We start from the raw sequence: 19,824 nt of genomic DNA on the forward strand, positions 1-19,824 counted from the left end.
AAACAACTTTTACACAATATGATATAATATGATATACAATATGTAATATATGATTGGAAAATACTAGAAGGGTGGGGGGAGGGAGAAGGGATAAAAATATATTTAGAATAATATGTATTAGATATAAAAGTGATATTGTGTATTCATTAATTGTATTTCAATATTTTGTACACTTTATGTAAAATTTGAAAATGAATAAAAATTATAAATCGCATATAAAATTTAATTTGCCATTTGGAAAAAAACAAAACCTTCTCTTCATAAGTAGAATAGACGACATGTATGTTGCATAAGCAAGACTCTGTCGATGTTATGAGTGTCTGTGTGCATAAGGATACAACTGCTCAAACAATCATTCTTTGATGTGTATGATCCTTGAAATCTAATGGCAAGAAATTTTAATTTTATTTTTTATGCAGTAGTTAGCCTAACTTGAGCAATAAAGCAATTAAGGCTTTGTTACCATTTGGATCATTTTTGTGAACTTGGATTTTCAGCTCTGACAGAAATTAAATTGAAAAAAAAAAAAAAGAGAGAACGACTGCAGATGGTGGATGATGAAATGTGTGTTTGCGTGTCGACTATCAAGCCACGTTTTGAGTTAATTTGCACTAAAAAAAACAAGCACATCCATCGCATTGATCAGTAATTCTATTCTATCTGCTTTAGTTTCACCATTGTTACAATTACCCACATATAGCATTTTTTTTAAATCAATTTTCTATCCTGTTCTCCCAGGGGAGCTCAGAAGGGTTTACATGAATTTATTCAGGTACTTAAAGCATTTTTCTCTGTCTGTCCTGTGGGTTCATAATCTATCTAATGTACCTGGGCCTATGGGGGGGATTAAGTGACTTGCCCAAACTCACAAGGAGCAGAATAGGTTTGAACCCACAAACTCAGGGTGTCGAGACTGTCGATCAAAGATTTATTTGCAAGATGTATAAAAAATATCAGCAGTAAAGTCTTATAGTTTATAGTTTATTCGATTTTTGATTAAACGCTTTTTCGTTTCTTCAAAGCGTTGTACAGAATATAAAATAACATTACAGCAAAAAAGAAAATATAACATTTAGAACAAACTTTCTATAATCGACATAACTGATGACAGAACGTACTAGGTAATTATGGGCAATAAACACAAATGGTAAAGGGGGTAAGAAATACAATTGGTAAAGTAAATGTAAGGAACATTTAAGGTAAACACAAAAGGAATTAGGGGAATGGGTGTGAATTAAAAACAAATATTATTTATTTATTTAATCTCTAAAATGAGCCTCTTTTTTTTTTTTTTTTTTTTCAGTTAAAAGCGTCGTTAAAAAGGAAACATTTTAAGTTGCTTTTAAATTTTTTAAAGTTTTTTTCCATTTTTAAATATAGTGGAAGAGCGTTCCAGATTGTAGGGGCTGTAACTGAAAAAATTGAGGTACGGCGTGTGCCAATATTTTTTAGGGAAGGAATGTTGAGGTTAAATTGAGATATGGACCTTAGGGATCTTGGTGGGTCATATGGAATCAGTAATCTGTCTATGAAGGCTGGGGCATTTGACTGCAGAGTTCCGAATGTTAAAAGGGCAATTTTATATGTTACTCTTTGTGAGACTGGCAACCAGTGGGCATTTTGAAGGAGAGGGGTTACATGATCATACTTCTTTGCTCCTGAAATTATCTTAATAGCAGTATTTTGAATCAACTGCAAACGTTTTAAGTCTTTATGATATATTCCTTTTAAAAGTGAGTTACAATAATCTAATTTTGATATGACGAGTGAATGTATCAGAATATTGAGGGAACTAATGTCAAGAAGAGGGGCTAATGATCGGATCATTCTCAGTTTATAGAAACAGTTTTTAACTAAGGCGCTTATTTGAGGTCGAAATGTTAACTTATTATCTATGAGAACACCTAAAATTTTTATAGTTGTGACTCCCTTTGGCAGCAGGACCAGTGTTTTGGCTAATTGACAGCCTTCCTCAGGGGTCCGATACAGGCGATGTCTGAAACCTATATTAAGCCAATGAAGAAAGAACTTGCTCTGCCCAAGTTCCCCAGAGTCCGTCGCTGGCTCTCTCACAGAGCTCAGCTGCAAAAACCGCTAAGGGACTTGGGCAGAGCGGGTTTATCTCAATATAGGTTTATCTCAATATAGGCTGGAAAACTTTTTGCTTGATGCAGTTCGATTTGTTGAGTAGGCAGCCTGCTCAACCAATCAAACTGCATCAAACAAAAAGTTAAAAAAAATAAAAGCAGGGTTCTTGGTCTGGGGATTCTCCGAATCCCCTGAAGGCCCCAACAGTACTGATCTGAATTTCCTCAAGGTCTTTAGGGAGTGGAGTGAATCCCCTGAAGGCCCTGACCACATGTCATTGTTCTGAATTAAGGATTTAACTCATTACTCACCTGTAGAGGTCGCAGTAATCTCCTCTTCTGTCTCTGATAGATTGGAGCTGACCGGTAGCTCTTCCATTTCCAGGGTTCGTACAGAAGGCTCAGATCTGTAACTGGAGCAATCTATCAGAAAAAAAAAAAGAGAGAAAATGGCTTCAGACTAACAAGAAAAGAAAACAAAAAAAACAATAACGTGCTCATAATTGAGTGAAATCTGACAGCCTCAAAATGTCCCTGGATGCAGCACAAAAGGCCCTTAGAAGTCCTGGTATAAAAATGAACCATAAGAATAATTAGGAAAAGTACACATAAGAATAGCCATACTGGGTCAGACCAATGGTCCTTCAAGCTCAGCAGCCCATTCTCATGGTGGCCAATCCAGGTCCCTAGTACCTGGCCAAAACCCAAGGCGTAGCAAAATTCCATACAGAATCTCAAAGAATAGCAAGATTCCGGACCCCCAACAAGATTCTAGAATCCCAAAGGAGTGGCTTCCCCCCATGTCTTTCTCAATAACAGACAATGGGCTTTTCCTCCAGGAATTTGTCCAAACCTTTCTTAAAACCAGCTACACTCTCCTCTTTCACCACAACCTCTGGCAATGCGTTCCAGAGCTTACATAAACAGAGCTTAACTAAACCGAGACAATGTTTAAATACTACCGCGAACGCTTTGGGTGTTTAAATTTATACCTGGATATACAGTGCTAGTTGATACCCAGGTACCGGCATTGAACAGCCGGGTTTAAGGCAGCCACAGGAAGCTATCCGGCCAAACATGGATATTCAGTGCCAAATAGGATTGGACAGCAAAATAGCTATTTCGCTATCTCAACTTGTGAGAATTATCCAGGTACTGGCACGGGATATGGCAACAGACCACCTCAACGCTATTACTCCAGCTACTGTTGAAGAGAGTCAGCAGGAGATTTCGGCGATATCTTGAAAACAGCTGTTAAAAATCAGACCTGCTCTTTCTCGGATAAGTCCGGCTGAACATTACATCCACTGTTTTACAAGTTCACCTTTTTAAACTTTTCCCCCCCCCCCCATTTGTTTCCTTTCGTAGTTCTAAATGTATGAAAACCATACACAAGAGCTAAACAAAACGGAAATAAATACAAACCCTTACTAATGGAATACAGCCACCTAGGGGCATTGTCACCTCTTCACTATCAGGGATGTTATATCATTACCTTTAATCCAAGACAAATCACCTGCTCCATACGGCTACTCAAATGTACCTGCGATGGGCATGTTTCCAATGTCTTTATTTTTCTGGTGCTCATCACTGGAATCTTCTCGCCGAATTCGGATCAAAATGTCAGGTGCGATGCTGGAACAGCCTAGGAAGGAAACGGATGATTTCAGCATATTGAAAACACTACATTAATGCCTATAATTACGTCTAGGAAATTATTCTTTCACAGACACCGACACCAGTATAGGGCTAAGAAAACAGCGGCGCTACGGAACTGATCATCATCTGAAATCCATGCTTAGATTCAACCTGACAGCTTAAGGCACAGTCAAAAAGTAAACTTAGCAGATAACGTATTATTTCTTTTATTTAAAAATGTATATTCCACCTATCCCTAGGCAGGTTACAAAATAAACATACATAAAGTACTAACACAGGGATGTAATCCAATTCTCACGAACAACATTCATATCTACGTTCCCCATTTCTATGCAAAACACAATAATTTAAAAGGTAAAACACCCCCCAGTTAAAAAAATCGTTCTATAATTTTATAACATTTCTTCTTTGATCAATTAGTTTAACGTAAAAAAAGCTCGCATGAATAAGAGAGTCTTAAGATGTCTGCAAAATTGTTCAGTGTTCTTACACAGCCGTACGTTATTTGGCAACTTGATCCATAAAGCTATTGCCGCCACCGAAAATGCAGAGTGATTTGTTACAGCAGCGTCACGCAAACTTTTTTTAAGCTCCGGCACACTAATGGAGCAATGTTTCTCAAGGCACACAAAGAAGAGGGCATGTGGACCTGCCATGCTCCAACCCCAGCCCTGCAAGGGCCTCCGAGCGTGCGTGGAGGCCCGTGCAGGGGAGGCCCTGAGCTCTCATGCTGACAGAACGGAGATACGCCGGGGGTGGAGGGGGGTAGAGAGGAAGAGAGGCGCCGGAAGTGACAGACTCGCTACACGTCATTCCTTGGCGGCACACCAAAAAATCTCACTACGGCACACAGTTTGCGATACACTGCGTTAGAACATAAGAACTGCCATCTCCGGATCAGACCTTCGGTCCATCAAGTCCGGTGATCCGCACACGCGGAGGCCCAGCCAGGTGTACACCTGGCGTAATTTTAGTCACCCATACCCCTCTATGCCTCTCGTAAGGAGATGTGCGTCTAGTTTGCTTTTAAATCCTAGAACGGTGGATTCCGCAATAACCTTCTCTGGGAGAGCATTCCAGGTGTCCACTAGTCGTTGCGTGAAGCAGAACTTCCTGATACTTGTCCTGGACGTCCCCCCTGAGCTTCAGTCCATGACCTCTTGTCCGTGTCACATTGGACATTGTAAATAATTGTTTTTCCTGCTCTATAGTGTACAGTATCCAGCACCAATTGCACCTTAAGCTTCTTTTTGGCTTGTAAACAGACAATACCTGTTGCCTGAACATATAATCTTCGATGTACTGTCATCAGCATTTTATCTTGCACTCTCCACATAATTGGCAGCCAACGTAGTTGTTTCAAAACTGGGGTCATAGAAGTGTAACAAGTAACATAGTTCTCCATTCTCCATTCCAGGAACTCTATGAGCGTTGAGAGCAGCGCGGAGCATTCAGAGCAGCCCCATGCACTAATAACCGTTATCGCAGTTTAGTAAAAGCGTGGGAGGGGGGGCGGATGTTTGTTATACTGCCCCAATAGAGTCTAGGTCAGGGGTAGGGAACTCCGGTCCTCGAGAGCCGTATTCCAGTCGGGTTTTCAGAATTTCCCCAATGAATATGCAGAAGATCTATGTGCATGCACTGCTTTCAATGAATATTCATTGAGGGAAATCCTGAAAACCCGACTGGAATACGGCTCTCGAGGACCGGAGTTCCCTACCCCTGATCTAGGTGAAGAGGGCCCCCCAGAAAATATACACTATGAAAAGATTTGTGAAAGAAGAGTTTTGCTTCATTGTGAAATTTTAAGTCATGCGAATAGAGTTTACAGTTTCATTCTTCTGTGATCCGATAAGAAAAGTACAGCCTTGATAGTCCCTGTTAGAACTTCTTGTTTATGGCATTTGTAAGAAATAAAGAGAGCAAAGATTATTAGTTATTAAGCAGTGTAGAAAGAGACAGAGAATTAGACTTATGAATACAAGAATTGCCTTACTGTATCATCATGCTGACATATCTGACTGTATGAACCATCTTATAACTTTATGCGACACCTTTTAATGTTACTATATCCTCTTATACTTGCGTGTTTACTTTGGACCTGTACACACGGCTGATAAACTTGTTCGTTAGGTTATGTTATTATTCTTTTTTTCTGTCGCCGTACCTCAAAAAGGACATGGCGGTACTTGAGGGAGTCCAGAAAAGAGCGACAAAACTGATAAAAGGTATGGAAAACTTCTCATACGCTGACAGATTGGAAATGCTGGGGCTATTCCCCCTGGAAAAGCGGAGACTTAGAGGAGACATGATAGAAACCTTCAAAATCATGAAGGGCATCGAGAAGGTAGACAGGGACAAATTCTTCAGGCTGTGGGGAGCCACAAGTACAAGGGGGCACTCGGAGAAATTGAAAAAGGACAGGTTTAGAACAAATGCTAGGAAGTTCTTCTTTACTCAGAGGGTGGTGGACACATGGAACGCGCTTCCGGAGGCTGTGATAGGCCAGAGCACGCTACAGGGGTTCAAGGAGGGTCTAGATAGGTTCCTAAAAGAAAAGGGGATTGAGGGGTACAGATAGAAGTGGAGGTAGGTTACAGGAATAGTTAGAAACCACTTCACAGGACGTGAACCTGATGGGCCGCCGCGGGAGCGGACCGCTGGGCACGATGGACCTCTGGTCTGACCCAGTGGATGCAACTTCTTATGTTTTTGATGTCATGTCATGGACCGCCTGTACTTACAATCTGTGAAAACTCCTTATGTATATGAGGTCTATGCTTGTATTTCTATGACAAAATGCTAATAAAACTGATTGAACTAAAAAAAAAAAAAAAAAAAAATTTGCCTTTAGGATCAGAGGCCACTAGAAACTTTATAGTTTATAGATTTATATCCTGCTTTATATATTCTATATTGATTTGTATTTATAAAATGACAAATTGTACAGAATATTGTTTCTTTTTATACATTAATAAAATACATTCAATATAAAATCATAACTATTCGAGGCTTGTGTGGATGGGATCAGACGATTTGCTGGGACGGGGCGGGGACCAAGTTCATGGGGACAGGGCAGAGACGGTGACACATTTTTCCCCGTGTCATGTGAATCACTTGTTCACTCTTTCAAAGAATACTAGGACTAGAGGACATGCGATGAAGCTACTAAGTAGTAGACTTAAAAACACACCGGCGAAAATATTTCGTCACACAATGTGCAATTAAACTCTGGAATTTGTTGCCAGAGAGTGTGGTGAAATCAGTTAGCTTAGCGGGGTTTAAAAAAGGTTTGGATAATTTCCTAAAAGAGACGTTCACTGCTCATTCCTAGGATAGGCAGCCATAAAATCTGTTTTTCTACTTGGGATCTTGCTAGGTACTCGTGACTTGGGTTGGCCAATGTTGGAAAAAGGATACAGAGCTTGATGGACCTTTGGTCTGTTCCAGTATGGCAGCTCTTATGTTCTCACGTGATCCAAGTATAGGATAATTAAGCCACTGTGACATCGCTGTTGGAGGTTGGCTCTTAGGCATCGGTGAAATGAGGCACTATGACATCACAATCTCAGCTTTGGAATTTTGCTACTCTTTGGGTTTCTGCCTGGAACTTGGGGCCTGGGTGGGCCACTGTTGGACCCAGGATGCTGGGCTTGGTGGAGTTTTGGTCTTTCCCAGTATGGCAATTCTTACGTCATGTTCTTATGAGAACAGCAACAACAATTTATTATTTCTATAGCACTAACAGACGCTTATCCCACACTGCTCTAGAATGTTTATTATTATATTAGGTGGGTTTTTTTTATATACCGCCTATCAAGATTATCTAAGCGGTTTTACAATCAGGTACTCAAGTATGTTTCCCTCCCTGTCCCGGTGGGCTCACAATCCATCTAACGTACCTGAGGCTATGGAGGACTGAGTGACTTGCCCAGGGTCACAAGGAGCAGCACGGGGTTTGAACCCACAACCCCAGGGTGCCGAGGCTGTAGCTCCAACCCGCAAATAGAGCCATCAGCTCTGCCCCATATCAGGCAGCATGCAGGGAGCAGCACTCCGATATCTTGGTATCAAAGCTGAGCCCAAGAGCATGAATACGAGCCTCAAAAAGGAATCTATTTACGCCGGTTCATAGACAACGGCGCGAAAGACAAAGGCGCGCGCCGACAACTGAGCACAAGACGGAGGCGCGCGCTGAAGAAAATTACAGTTTTTAGGGGCTCCGACGGGGGGGGGGGGGGTTGTTGGGGAACCCCCCCACTTTACTTAATAGACATCGCGCCGGCGTTATGGGGGGTTTGTAACCCTTCACATTTTACTGTAAACTTAACTTTTTCCCTAAAAACAGGGAAAAAGTTAAGTTTTCAGTAAAATGTGGGGGGTTACAACCCCCCACAACGCGGCGCGATGTCTATTAAGTAAAGTGGGGGGGTTCCCCCCACGCCCCCCCGTCGGAGCCCTAAAAACAGTCATTTTGAGCGGCGCGCACCTCCGCGCTGCACTCGATTGTCTGGGCGCGCCTTTGTCCCGGCACGCTTTTGACCTGACACCATTTACACCAGAAACCCTCCATCCTTACAAACGAGAGAGAAGTACTCTAAGAAAGATGATTTAAAAAAAAAAGAAAAAAAGAAAGACCCCCTTCCATCTGGCCGGAAAGCAAGGTGGGTGTCTGGACTGATCCAATCCTAGTCATTTAAAATCCATTCCAGTCTCACTAGGAAGCAAAAAAAAAAAAAAAAAAAAAAGACTGCACTGTGAGTCACCACAGCAAGACAGAGACTGTTTCACAAAGGTGTGAAAGGTGAACGTGCTTCCCTGTCCCATAAGGCTTCTCGGTTAACTACACTCTAGGGCAGTGGTTCCCAACCCTGTCCTGGAGGAACACCAGGCCAATTGGGTTTTCAGGCTAGCCCTAATGAATATGCATGAAGCAAATTTGCATGCCTATCACTTCCATCATATGCAAATCTCTCTCATGCATATTCATTAGGGCTATCCTGAAAACCCGATTGGCCTGGTGTTCCTCCAGGACAGGGTTGGGAATCACTGCTCTAGGGGATCTCCTTGTATTGGATGTTCTGTTGTCTGCTAAGTGAATGGGGAAGGGGGGGTCTATGAGGTAATTTGGGATGGGGAACATGGGCTTGAGGTGGGGTAGGGATGGAGAAGATTAGATGTGGTTGGATGGTATTGTTTTTGATTTTGGGTTGTGGTATTCTTGCTTTTACTACTGCCTTACCTGTATGGTACTTGTATCTGATGTTACTTGTTTCTTGCGGTTTGCTACTATTGTACAATATATTGAAAACTTTTCAATAAAAATTTATATACCGTATTTGCCGGCGTATAAGACGACTGGGCGTATAAGACGACCCCCCAACTTTTAGTTAAAATATAGAGTTTTGTTATATACTCGCCGTATAAGACTACCCCTTCTTCCGCACACCTTCTCTACCGCCCCGGGTGCAGCACAGCCGGCCAGGTCCCCTTACTTTTGTGGCACTTCCCCGACCGACCGACATCAGCCCCGGTCCAACAAACCTCCCTGCCCTTAACCGCGAATCTAAATTACCTTCTTACAGCTACTGTAAGAAGGTAATTTAGATTCGCAGCTACAGGGCAGGGAGGATTGTCCGACCCGGGCTGTTATCGGTCGGTCGGGGAAGTGCCACAAAAGTAAGGGAACCTGGCCGGCTGTGCTGCAACCGGGGCGGGGCGGCCGCCCCTCTCTCTTGGTACCGCGAGGCTACTCTCCTTCTCATCTGCCCTGCCTGCAGCACAGAGCCGAACGGAAGTCTTCCCGACGTCAGCGCTGACGTCGGAGGGAGGGAGGGCTTTGTTTAAGCTTTGTTTAAGCCCTCCCTCCCCTCCGACGTCAGCGCTGACGTCGGGAAGACTTCCGTTCGGCTCTGTGCTGCAAGCAGAGAAGGTAGGGAGAAGAAGAGCCGCGTACATCCAGAAGACTGAGCATCCAGCCCCGCAGGAGCCCCGCAACCCTCGGAGGCGTCCCCATGGGATCCCCGCGACCCTAGGGGGCATCCCCACGGGATCCCCGCGACCCTAGGGGCGTCCCCGTGCAGCTCTCTAATGTAAAGTAAGGGCATGTAAACAGTACCCGGCGTATAAGACGACCCCCGACTTTGGGGAGGATTTTAAGGTACTGAAAAGTCGTCTTATACGCCGGCAAATACGGTATTAAAAAAAAAAAAAAAAAGGCTTCTCGGTTAACGGCAATAAAGTTTTCCCGGTGGAATTGTACACTTACTTGCACCAGGAGGGTGAATCCGTTCTGTCGTCTTGGACTTAGGTCGATCTGTGACGGCGAGATCTTCCTTTTGGATCACGCTCAACGAGAACACAGACGTCACAACCGGAAGGTCTAGTACAACAAAATAAATACCGTATTTCTATAAGGATTCACACAGGGCCAACTATTAATATATTTGGAAATGGATTTAAAACTTTAAACATTTGGGCCCTGATTCTATAAGTACCGCCTAGCCAATTTCCACATGGAACTTCATTTAAAAAAAAAAAAAAATTGGCTTAAATGGCGTGAAAATTGAAAATGCCATTAAAAGCCCATTTAAAAATCATTTTAAAAAACAAAAGTCCTGCGTGGACATCGGTGCGGCACTCGACACCTACACCAAGGTGCCTAACACCACCTACCCACACCTGCCCAAAAAGTGGGTGTGGTTAGGAGCAGAATTTGGCCGTGGAATGACTAGGCATCGGTAGGCATCCATGTTAGGCGCCAGTAAATTAGCTCAGGAAAACCCTGGCCTAACATACCAGCGCATAACATTATGCCTAGTGCTGCCCGATTCGCCAATTTGAATCGATTCACCGATTCACTTTGATGAATTGATTCAAATCAATTCATTGTCTGAAAAAAAAAAAAAAAAAAAATCGGACTCACCGATTTAGTGGCAGAGGGAAGCCCTGGCGGGGCAGGCCATAGTCAGCCTGTTCACAGCGCTGTTCTTCAAGACTGGCCATCGCCACCACTGCTGTGGGAGGCCCGGATGTATGTCAGATCTCACGGTGGGTCGGGTCGGGTCGGTGCTGCTGCACAGGAGGATGGGAGGGAGGAATGGAAAGTTGCTGCACAGCATGGGTGGTAGGAGGGGAGGAAAGCTGCTGCACATAGGGGGAGAGAGAGGAAGAATTGTTGGGGAGGAGGAGAGGAAGAGAGAGATGAAACAAAGAGGTAGAAAGGGGTCAGAGAGAAATCCTACATACGGTGAAGGGGAGGGAGACATGCATAGAACAGAGAGAGGGAGAAATGTTGGACATGGGATGGAGGGCAGGAAGAGAAGGTGCATGGGAAAAGAAATGTTGGACATGATAATGGAGGGGAGGAAGGGAGAGATGCTGCATGGAGGGGAATAGAGAGATTTGATCCAGGGCACAAGGCAGGGAGAGAGAAAGATGGTAGACAATGAGAAAGAAATGTTGGATATGGCAATAGAAGGGAAGGTTCAAAGATGGATGGTGAGCACAGAGAAAGAAGAAAACATCAAACAGACAGGAGACCCTGGTGAGCGAGTTAACAGAAGACAAACAGAAACCAGAGCCTGGGACCAACATGATTTGAATAATAAAATGACCAGACAACAAAAGGTAGAAATAATTTTTTTTCTACTTTGTGATTACAATATGTCAGATTTGAAATGTGTATCCTGCCAGAGCTGGCGTTAGGCAGCTAGCATGAGCTAGGACCCAACAGAGAGAGTAAAAGTCTTTTTTGTTTATTTTGTTTACACCAGAGCACCAGGGTGGGATTGGAGAGGGCAAAGGGAGGTGGGGTGGGTGAAGAGGCTACAAAATAAACCTGTCAGGACGTTTGGAAAAAAAAAAATAAAATAAAAAAGATGCCCAATTGCCCTGGATCAGTAGAATGGAATATTGCTACTCCTTGGGTTTTGGCCAGGTACTAGGGACCTGGATTGGCCACTGAAAGAACGGGCTGATGGGCTTGATGGACCATTGGTCTGACCCAGTAAGGCTATTCTTGTGTTTATTTATTTAAGTTTTATGTCCCATCCTATCCAGGAGCTCAGAACGGTTTATAGTAGTACATTCACAGTGTTTGGGGTGCAGGGGAAGAAGTTCATTCTATATTGTGGGTAGAAACAACACAATCATAGCGTTTTAGAGGTACGTGGTTAATCGTACGCACACAGAATACCACTGGGAGGCGAGAGGACAGAGGACATTTACAGTATAAGGTAAAAGCATTGGGTACATACGTCAAATGGCAGGGGGTATTAGGTTTGCATTAAGGATATTTGGTCAGTAGCGGTGATAGCCATGGTATTTAATCCTGATTGGGTTTACATCATGTCTTGTAATCATAAGTAATAATAAATTTTTAAATAATAAATTCTTATATAGTTATTTGTTCCACCGAAGTTCCTCGGTATATCACACTTAAACTCTCAACACAAGAGCCTATGTGGTGACTGTCCTCATCTGAACTTAAGAACCGGTGTTTATCGATTCATCTTTATAATTAGATAAAGATGAACTGATAAACAACACCGGTCAGTGTAACATTTGCACCTTCCAGGCTTCCGGAATCTTTCCCGGTTTGATCGACAGATTGGCTATTAGTTGAAGCAGTTCAGCTATGGTCCCTTTCAGTTCCTTGATGACCCTCGGATGGATGCCATCTGGTCCCGGGGATTTATCGCTCTTAAGACTATCAATCTGCCTACACACCGAGGCCTACACATCGAGGCCAGATCTATGAGTTTAGGTCAATGGCTACAGAGGGAGAGGGAATGTCTGTAATTGGACTGTTGACGTGAGGAGGACAAAAGGCATTTGTAGCGATCAGCACCTTGTTACTCGTTGTGCGCTGTCAGGTTGGAGTGCCGTTCTTATGAAAAATCGATTCAATAGGCCAAATCAAATCAAAAATTGTTTCCTTGAATTGGGCAGCACTAATTATGACGCTTACCAGTGCAAAGTCGAGTTAGGCGCCGCTAGGTGCAATTCTACCGTATAAATGGCGCGTATGTTTGATTGACATGTAGTAGGTGCCATTTCCAACTGTACCTACCAATTTCCGCACTGTTTATAGCAGTATCTCTCAAACCTTTTTAGCTCTGGCTTATTATTATAATAATAATAATTTTTATATACCGCCTAACCAGCAGTTCATAGCGGTTTACACAATAGGTACTCAGCATACAATATAATAACATTATAAAATTATAAATAACTAATACAAGCATTAAAACTAATGTATAAGGAAAACACAATATAAACTAAAATAAGTATAGATAAAAAGATTAAAAATAAAAAGATTAAAAAGTACATTATAACTATTAAATTAAATAGTTTGATTTATCGCCTATTCAAAATTCTAGGCGATGATTCAAAATTCTAGGCGATGATACATGATAATATAAAAATCAATAATGTAATAATGTTTAAATAAGTGGGTTTTAAGATCTTTTCGAAATTGATAGTAAGTAAGAAATGGAGAAACAAGAAGATTTAGACGCGAATTCATTAATCCTCTGAAGGGAAATAAAACCAACCAGATCTACGAATATTTTTCTTAGAAATAAAAAAACTAAATGAGAAATAAGGTAAGTCGGTGCTAAGCCAAATAAAACTTTAAAAACAAATGCATCCAAATTTAAATAGCACTCTAGCCTCAAATGGTAGCCAGTGAAGCTTTTGATAATATACACTGATATGATTGTGTTTTTTCAGATTAAAAATCAAATGAATAGCTGTATTTTCTATGAATTTTAGTCGGCTAGTAGTTATTTTATATGATCCCAGATAAATAACATTACAAAAATCCAATATTGAAAGGATTGAAGATTGAACCAGGATTTAAAATGATATACACTTCCCCCTCCCCATTCGCGGTTTCGGCAATCGCAATTTCACTTATTCGCGATTTTTTGGGGAGGGGGAAAAAAAAGAAAAAAAACTCCACAGTTTAGCCTTCCCCCGGCATCTCGGCCTTACCTAGTGGTCTAGCAGGCTTTCGGGGCAGGAGCGATCTTCCTACACTCCTGCCCCATGTAGATTGCCAATAGGAAATGGCTTTGGGGAGTTCCCGTCGTAGTCTCGATTAGCTGATTAGGTTGGATTGGCAGGACCTCCCACATGGATTTACCAAGGGGAGGTCCTGCCAATCCAACCTAATCAGCTTCTTTGACTGGGTGACGGGGAAGCTGGATGTTGGGGAGACCCTGGACATCATATACTTGGACTTCAGCAAAGTATTCGATAGCGTACCACACCGCAGGTTGTTGAGCAAGATGAGCTCTATAGGATTGGGAGACACATTGACGGCATGGGATGGGGACTGGCTTGGAGGTAGGCTTCAGAGGGTGGTGGTGAACGGCACCCCCTCCGAAACCGCAGGGCTCGGTCTTGGGCCCGATCCTATTCAACATCTTCATAAGGGACTTGGCCGAGGGGCTTCGAGGTAAAATAGTGCTATTTGCCGATGACGCCAAACTATGCAACGTAGTAGGCAAGAACACAACAGACAAAAGCACAGTGCCGGACGGAAACTCAATGCCCGACAGTATGGTGCACGACCTACTCCTACTGGAGCGCTGGTCCAGGACCTGGCAACTATGTTTCAATACCGAAAAATGTAAAGTCATGCACCTTGGCAGCCAAAATCCATGCAAGACTTACACCCTTAATGGTGAGATCCTAGCGAGGACTGTAGCAGAACGTGACTTAGGGTGATTATCAGTGAGGACATGAAGACTGCCAAGCAAGTGGAGAAAGCTTCATCTAAGGCTAGACAAATCATAGGTTGTATACATAGGAGTTTCGTCAGCCGTAAGCCCAAAGTCATTATGCCATTGTATAGATCCATGGTGAGACTCCAACTAGAATACTGTATACAATTCTGGAGGCCGCATTACCGTAAAGATGTGCTGAGACTTGAGTCAGTCCAGCGAATGGCCACCCGGATGGTCTTGGGACTCAAGGATCTCCCGTATGAGGAACGGCTGAAAAATTGCAGCTATACTCACTCGAGGAACGCAGAGAGAGAGGCGACATGATCGAGACGTTCAAATATCTCACGGGCCGTATCGAGGTGGAAGAGGATATCTTCTTTTTCAAAGGCCTCAGGGCAACAAGAGGGCATCTGTGGAAAATCAGGGGCGGGAAACTACACGGTGACACCAGGAAATACTTCTTCACCGAAAGGGTGGTTGATCGCTGGAATAATCTTCCACTACAGGTAATCGAGGCCAGTAGCGTGCCTGATTTTAAGACAAGATGGGATCGTCAGTGGGATCTCTTCACAGAGAAAGGTAGGGGAGGGTTATTGGGGTGGGCAGATTTGCCGTGGCCCTTATCTGCCGTCTGTTTCTATGTTAAGCGTAGGATATTAATGAAATCGCATAAAACAAACTATCCCCAAACCCACCCAACCACCCCCATCCCCACACGCAGAGAATGGAAAACCATATCAACATCCATACAAATACATACATATATATATATGATCAGTGTTTCAACAAACGCTCAACCATTATCCACATATTCTTGTATAGGTGACCTTTTAAACGTGGCCTTTTTGCCTCTTTTTACATTATGGCAGCCTTATATTTTCCAGTCAAACTGAGGTCCACCAAAACTGAAAAGATAATAAAGATGCATTTTTCCATGCTCTTAAAACATTTTAGAATCACAACAGCGGTGAGAATTGCTATCGACATCTTATTAAAGTGAAATTTTGGAATCTCTCGTGGCACACCGCTGTGCCACGGCACAAAGTTTTGAGAGACACTGGTTTATAAAACCAGGCCCAGGTCATTAACGATCCAGATTAAAGGATCTGAAATGGCAAAATATTTGAAATCTCTTCAACATTTAGGCCACTTGATGTTTTTTGTCTCTGAATTGTAATTTGAGCTGTGAGCCCCGCCGGATGAAAACGCACGCAATACGTTTTAATGAAATCAAATTTACTTACCAACACTAGGGTCGCAGACGTCCTTGTTCCCCTCCAAATCACGGTGTCGAGTGAAATATTTCTCATCTTTTTTTTTAATCTTGAATATAACGTCAGGATTAACAATTGAATAACCTGTCAATAAAGTCAGAAAGTTATATTTTAAATGGGTAGCTCTCTTGTATATTACATTACATTAGCGATTTCTATTCCGCCTTTACCTTGCGGTTCAAGGCGGATTACATAAGAATTGTTTTGAAAATAAGAGGTACATATTGTTAAGATATTAAGAAGTAGTTAAGGAATAGTTTGAGCATTTTCTAATTTGCTAAGGAGTAGTTGGTAATTGCAGAAGGTGTTTGGAACATGTTTGGTTGTGCTATACTGGTTTTATGTATTTTTTTGAAGAGTAGGGTTTTGTTTCTTTTTTGAAGGTTTTGTAGTCTGTGGTCGAAGTCAGCAGACTGATGAGTTGTCAGTCCAGTTTCGCTGCTCTGGTGGCCAGTAGGTTAGCATACATTTTTCTTCGTTTGACATTTTTGGTTGGCGGGTGTGTGAATATTGAGTGGGTTCTCCTGTGCCTGGTTGAGGTGGATTGAGTAAGTCGATTGTTCCAGTAGGTAGGGCTGTCTCCGTTTATAGCTTTGAATAGTAGGCAGTGGAATTTGAAGTGTACTATGGTTTGTATTGGGAGCCAGTGTGAGTCGTGGTATGCTTCTGTGATGTGGTCGTATTTTTTCAATGAATAGATAAGTCTTAGGGCTGTGTTTTGTATTGTTTGAAGTTGTTTAATCGTGGTCTACTAGATCAAGTAGCCTGAGATCTCAGATGCTTAAAACAACACAATTTAATCTATAAAGACTTCTTGCATTCCTGCGGGAAGGGGTAAAACGCGGACCTCACAGATCTTAAGAATCTGAGGTCCGTGCCATTTTTAGTCTCAGCATAGGGAGGGAAAAGCATTAGGATCCATCAGAGCTAAAGTGTCATAGAGGTCAGTCAGAACCATAACCTTTGCTGAGACTAAAAGTGGCATGGACCTCAGATTGGGGAAGGGGTAAAATGAGGTCCACGTTTTACCCCTTTCCTGTCAGGCCATAGAGACCACAGATCTCTTTATGGATGAGGCTCTGTTTTGCACAAACTTTGCAAAGTGCCAGCTCTCAAACACAGAGGCTTCTCCACTGTGTCCAGTAATGCTTCCCGATTCGAATCGATTCACAGATTCACTTCAGGTGAATCGATTCAAAACCCAAAAAAATCGGCTTCCCAAATCAGCTGCTTTAGAGGATGAGGGTCAGTCGGGAAGTGCTGCTGTCCAGCTTCCTCCCCCCGGCATCCGATTTCTCTCCCCTGACGTCCGGATTTCCCCCTGGCCTCCCCGCACCGTTTACCTTTGAAGACCAGCCTGCAAACAAGATCGCAGTTATAGCATCATTCCAAACTGCTTCAGAGCTGTTTCCTCTGCAGCGGTCCTGTCCCTCCTCTGATGTCAGGAAACAGCTCCGAAGCAGTTTGGAACGACGCTATAACCGTGATCTTGTTTGCAGACTGGTCTTCAAAGGTAAACGGTTCGGGGAGGCCAGCGGGAAGCCGGAGGCCAGGGGGAACATGCAGGCCTTCCAGGCGGGTGTAAGCAGTCCTTCGGGGTGGGGCAGGCAGGCAGGCCTTCAGGGGGGGGACAGGCCGGCAGGTCTTCAGGGGTGGGATGCAGGCCTTCAAGGGAGGAAGACAGGCCTTCAAAGGGGGGACACGCCTTTAGGGATGGTGGCACAGGCCTTCAGGGGGGACAGACCTTCAGGGGAGGGGGGCCCTGGTGTAGAAGTACATGGAGGGAGGGAGGGAGGGAAGGGGGGGTTCAAAGAGACATGCATATGCCGGAATTTGGAGGGGAAGAAATAATGGGTCTAAAATATAGAGGAGAGGGAGAGAGATGATGGACAATGAGATTTAGGGAGGGAAGGAACAGAAAGGGAGAGAAGTTGGACACAAGGGATGGTGTGGAAGGGGGATAGAGATACTGGATAGGAGGGTAGTTGGGAAAAGAAAGGGAGAGATGATGGACCCTGGGATGGTGGGGAAGGAGGGAGAGATGCTGGATGAAAGGGTAGTTGTGAAAAGGTGGATCTGTGCATGGAGACAAAAAAAAGGAAAGATGCCAGACCTCCGGGGGAGGGAAGGGAAATGGAAGGGGAAAACAGAAATGGCAGATGGATGGTTAGCATAGAGAAAGAAGGAGACCCTGGCAAGCAAGTTATCAGAAGACAACCTGAGCCTGGGACCGACAAGATTTGAATAATGACCCGACAACAAAAAGGTAGAAAAAATTATTTTATTTTCTGTTTTGTGATTACAATATGTCAGATTTGAAAAGTGTATCCTGCCAGAGCTGGTGTTAGACCGCAAACGTGGAGCTAGTATTTAACAGAGAGAGGAAAAGTCATTTTTGTTTGTTTATTTTGTTTACACCACAGCGCCAGTGTTAGGAAAAGCCAAAGGGGGTGAAGAAGCTATAAAATAAACCCACCAGGATGTTTGAAAAAAAACACCCAATTGGGCAGGAAAATTGAATCGAATCGAAAAACTAATTCAATAGGCTGAATCGAATCAAATCAAAATTTTTTTTTCCTGAATCAGACAGCACTAGTGTCCAGAAAGGAGCAATTTACTGCCATGCTTAGCATCCCAACCATTTTGAAATGCAGTTCCTCCCTGCGGGAAGTGGGCTTCTGACCCTCAGAATACACCGCATGCAGCCGGGTTTTTGCCCTAGGACTTGCAGATTTGTCTCTGTGACTGCCAGTAACTTGGTCTGCGAATCTGCAGATCTGTTTCTGAAGTTTCAGGCTGGTGAGAGAAAACACGACCGACTACAAAGCCCCTCTCTCCGCACACTAGTAGCTGAGCGGCGCCTTCAGACTTTCATCTGAATTCTTTGCACTTTTGAAATCATTGTTTTCCTCTAGTTAAGTCTAAGCACTTTTAAAATGTGAGCAAGATTTTATCTCCCTGACCTTAAAGCAGTGTTCTTCAACCACCGGTCCGCAGAAAATTCCTGCCGCTCTGCGCAGGGCCAGCGAGATCAACACGCTTAAATTTCCTGCCGGGTGTATAGCAGTGCGGCACCAGTCTTGGGCTCCCCGACTGCTGTTCCACCCAGCCTCGGGCTCCAGGCGGTGCGCAGGGCCGGCATGTGGATTGGGGCCATCGGCAGCATCTGGTCCTTCCCTCCGCAACGGCTTGCTTGTGCGGCGAGAGTCCACCCACTTGCGGGATACATGCAGGCACCTGGCGGTTGAGAGGAAGCGTCTGGGTGCAGCGGATTGAGCCCATGTGGCAACGGGGTCATGCCATGTTCGCTGGCTGCTGCCGGGTTGTTGACATCGTGCACGGGTGAACGAGTGGTGCGGCGCTAGCCCTGAGCAGTCCTGTCGGTGGGCCGCTCACTCTTGGCTACGCGGCGGGTAGGGGCCTCCGGCTCGTCTTGGGCGGCAGGACATGCGTTGCAACACTGTTTGTGACGGCTGGGAGGTTCGCGAATGTGCAGGGCACACAGGAATTTGGGAGCAGGGGTGAGCGAGATCATGGGGAGCCTTCGACAGTGTCTGTCCCCCCTCCCAGCAGCTCTCGTACTTGCCAGCACAGTGATTCACTTGGCAACTTCCTCTTTCCTCAGAGGCTGCAAAGGAACCAAGGCTGCCTAAGTGAATCGCTGTTGCAGGCAAGTACTGAGAGCTAGAGGGAGGGAAGGGGAGGAGTGGAGGCTGGGAAACTGCTGGATAAAGGGAGAGCTGCTACTGGACCTGGAGGGAGGTAGAAGAAGAGATGCTGCTGGGAGGGGAGGAAGGAAAGGGATGGGAAGAATTACTGTTGGATAGAGGGAGGCGGGAAGGGAGAAGGAAAAAAGGAAGGAAACAGCTGGCAGGGAGATTAGAGGAGGGGAAGGGGGAAGGGTGGAATGGAGAGATCAGATGAGGGGAAGGGGAGAGACAGGAATGAGAAAGTAGAGAGATTGATGATGGGAAGGGGGTCAGCAGAGAAATGAGAGAGTGACAAAGATGCTAGATCTGGTGTGGGAGAGATAAAAATGAAGAGAGCAGTGAAGCTGGAATGAATCAT

At 44.1% G+C, this 19,824-nt stretch overlaps 1 protein-coding gene across 4 annotated transcripts in view; it reads right to left on the reverse strand.

The window, feature by feature from the left end:
* LOC117367726 (zinc finger protein 90-like) overlaps positions 1 to 19,824 on the reverse strand; it is a 78,220-nt gene that overhangs the window by 31,122 nt on the left and 27,274 nt on the right. For 2 of the 4 annotated variants that reach the window (XM_033960586.1, XM_033960585.1), the window contains exons 3-6: positions 15,727 to 15,840; positions 10,015 to 10,128; positions 3,631 to 3,732; positions 2,400 to 2,510 (exon numbers count right to left, since the gene is read on the reverse strand). In XM_033960586.1, coding sequence (XP_033816477.1) covers positions 2,400 to 2,510; positions 3,631 to 3,732; positions 10,015 to 10,128; positions 15,727 to 15,840 — 441 coding nt within the window. Of the gene's footprint in view, positions 1 to 2,399; positions 2,511 to 3,630; positions 3,733 to 10,014; positions 10,129 to 10,671; positions 11,097 to 15,726; positions 15,841 to 19,824 lie in introns of those variants that run through there. The other 2 variants (XM_033960588.1, XM_033960587.1) reach the window with 2 other exon arrangements.

The sequence above is a fragment of the Geotrypetes seraphini genome, chromosome 10 (genome assembly GCF_902459505.1).
Source record: "Geotrypetes seraphini chromosome 10, aGeoSer1.1, whole genome shotgun sequence".
NCBI lineage: Eukaryota > Metazoa > Chordata > Amphibia > Gymnophiona > Dermophiidae > Geotrypetes > Geotrypetes seraphini.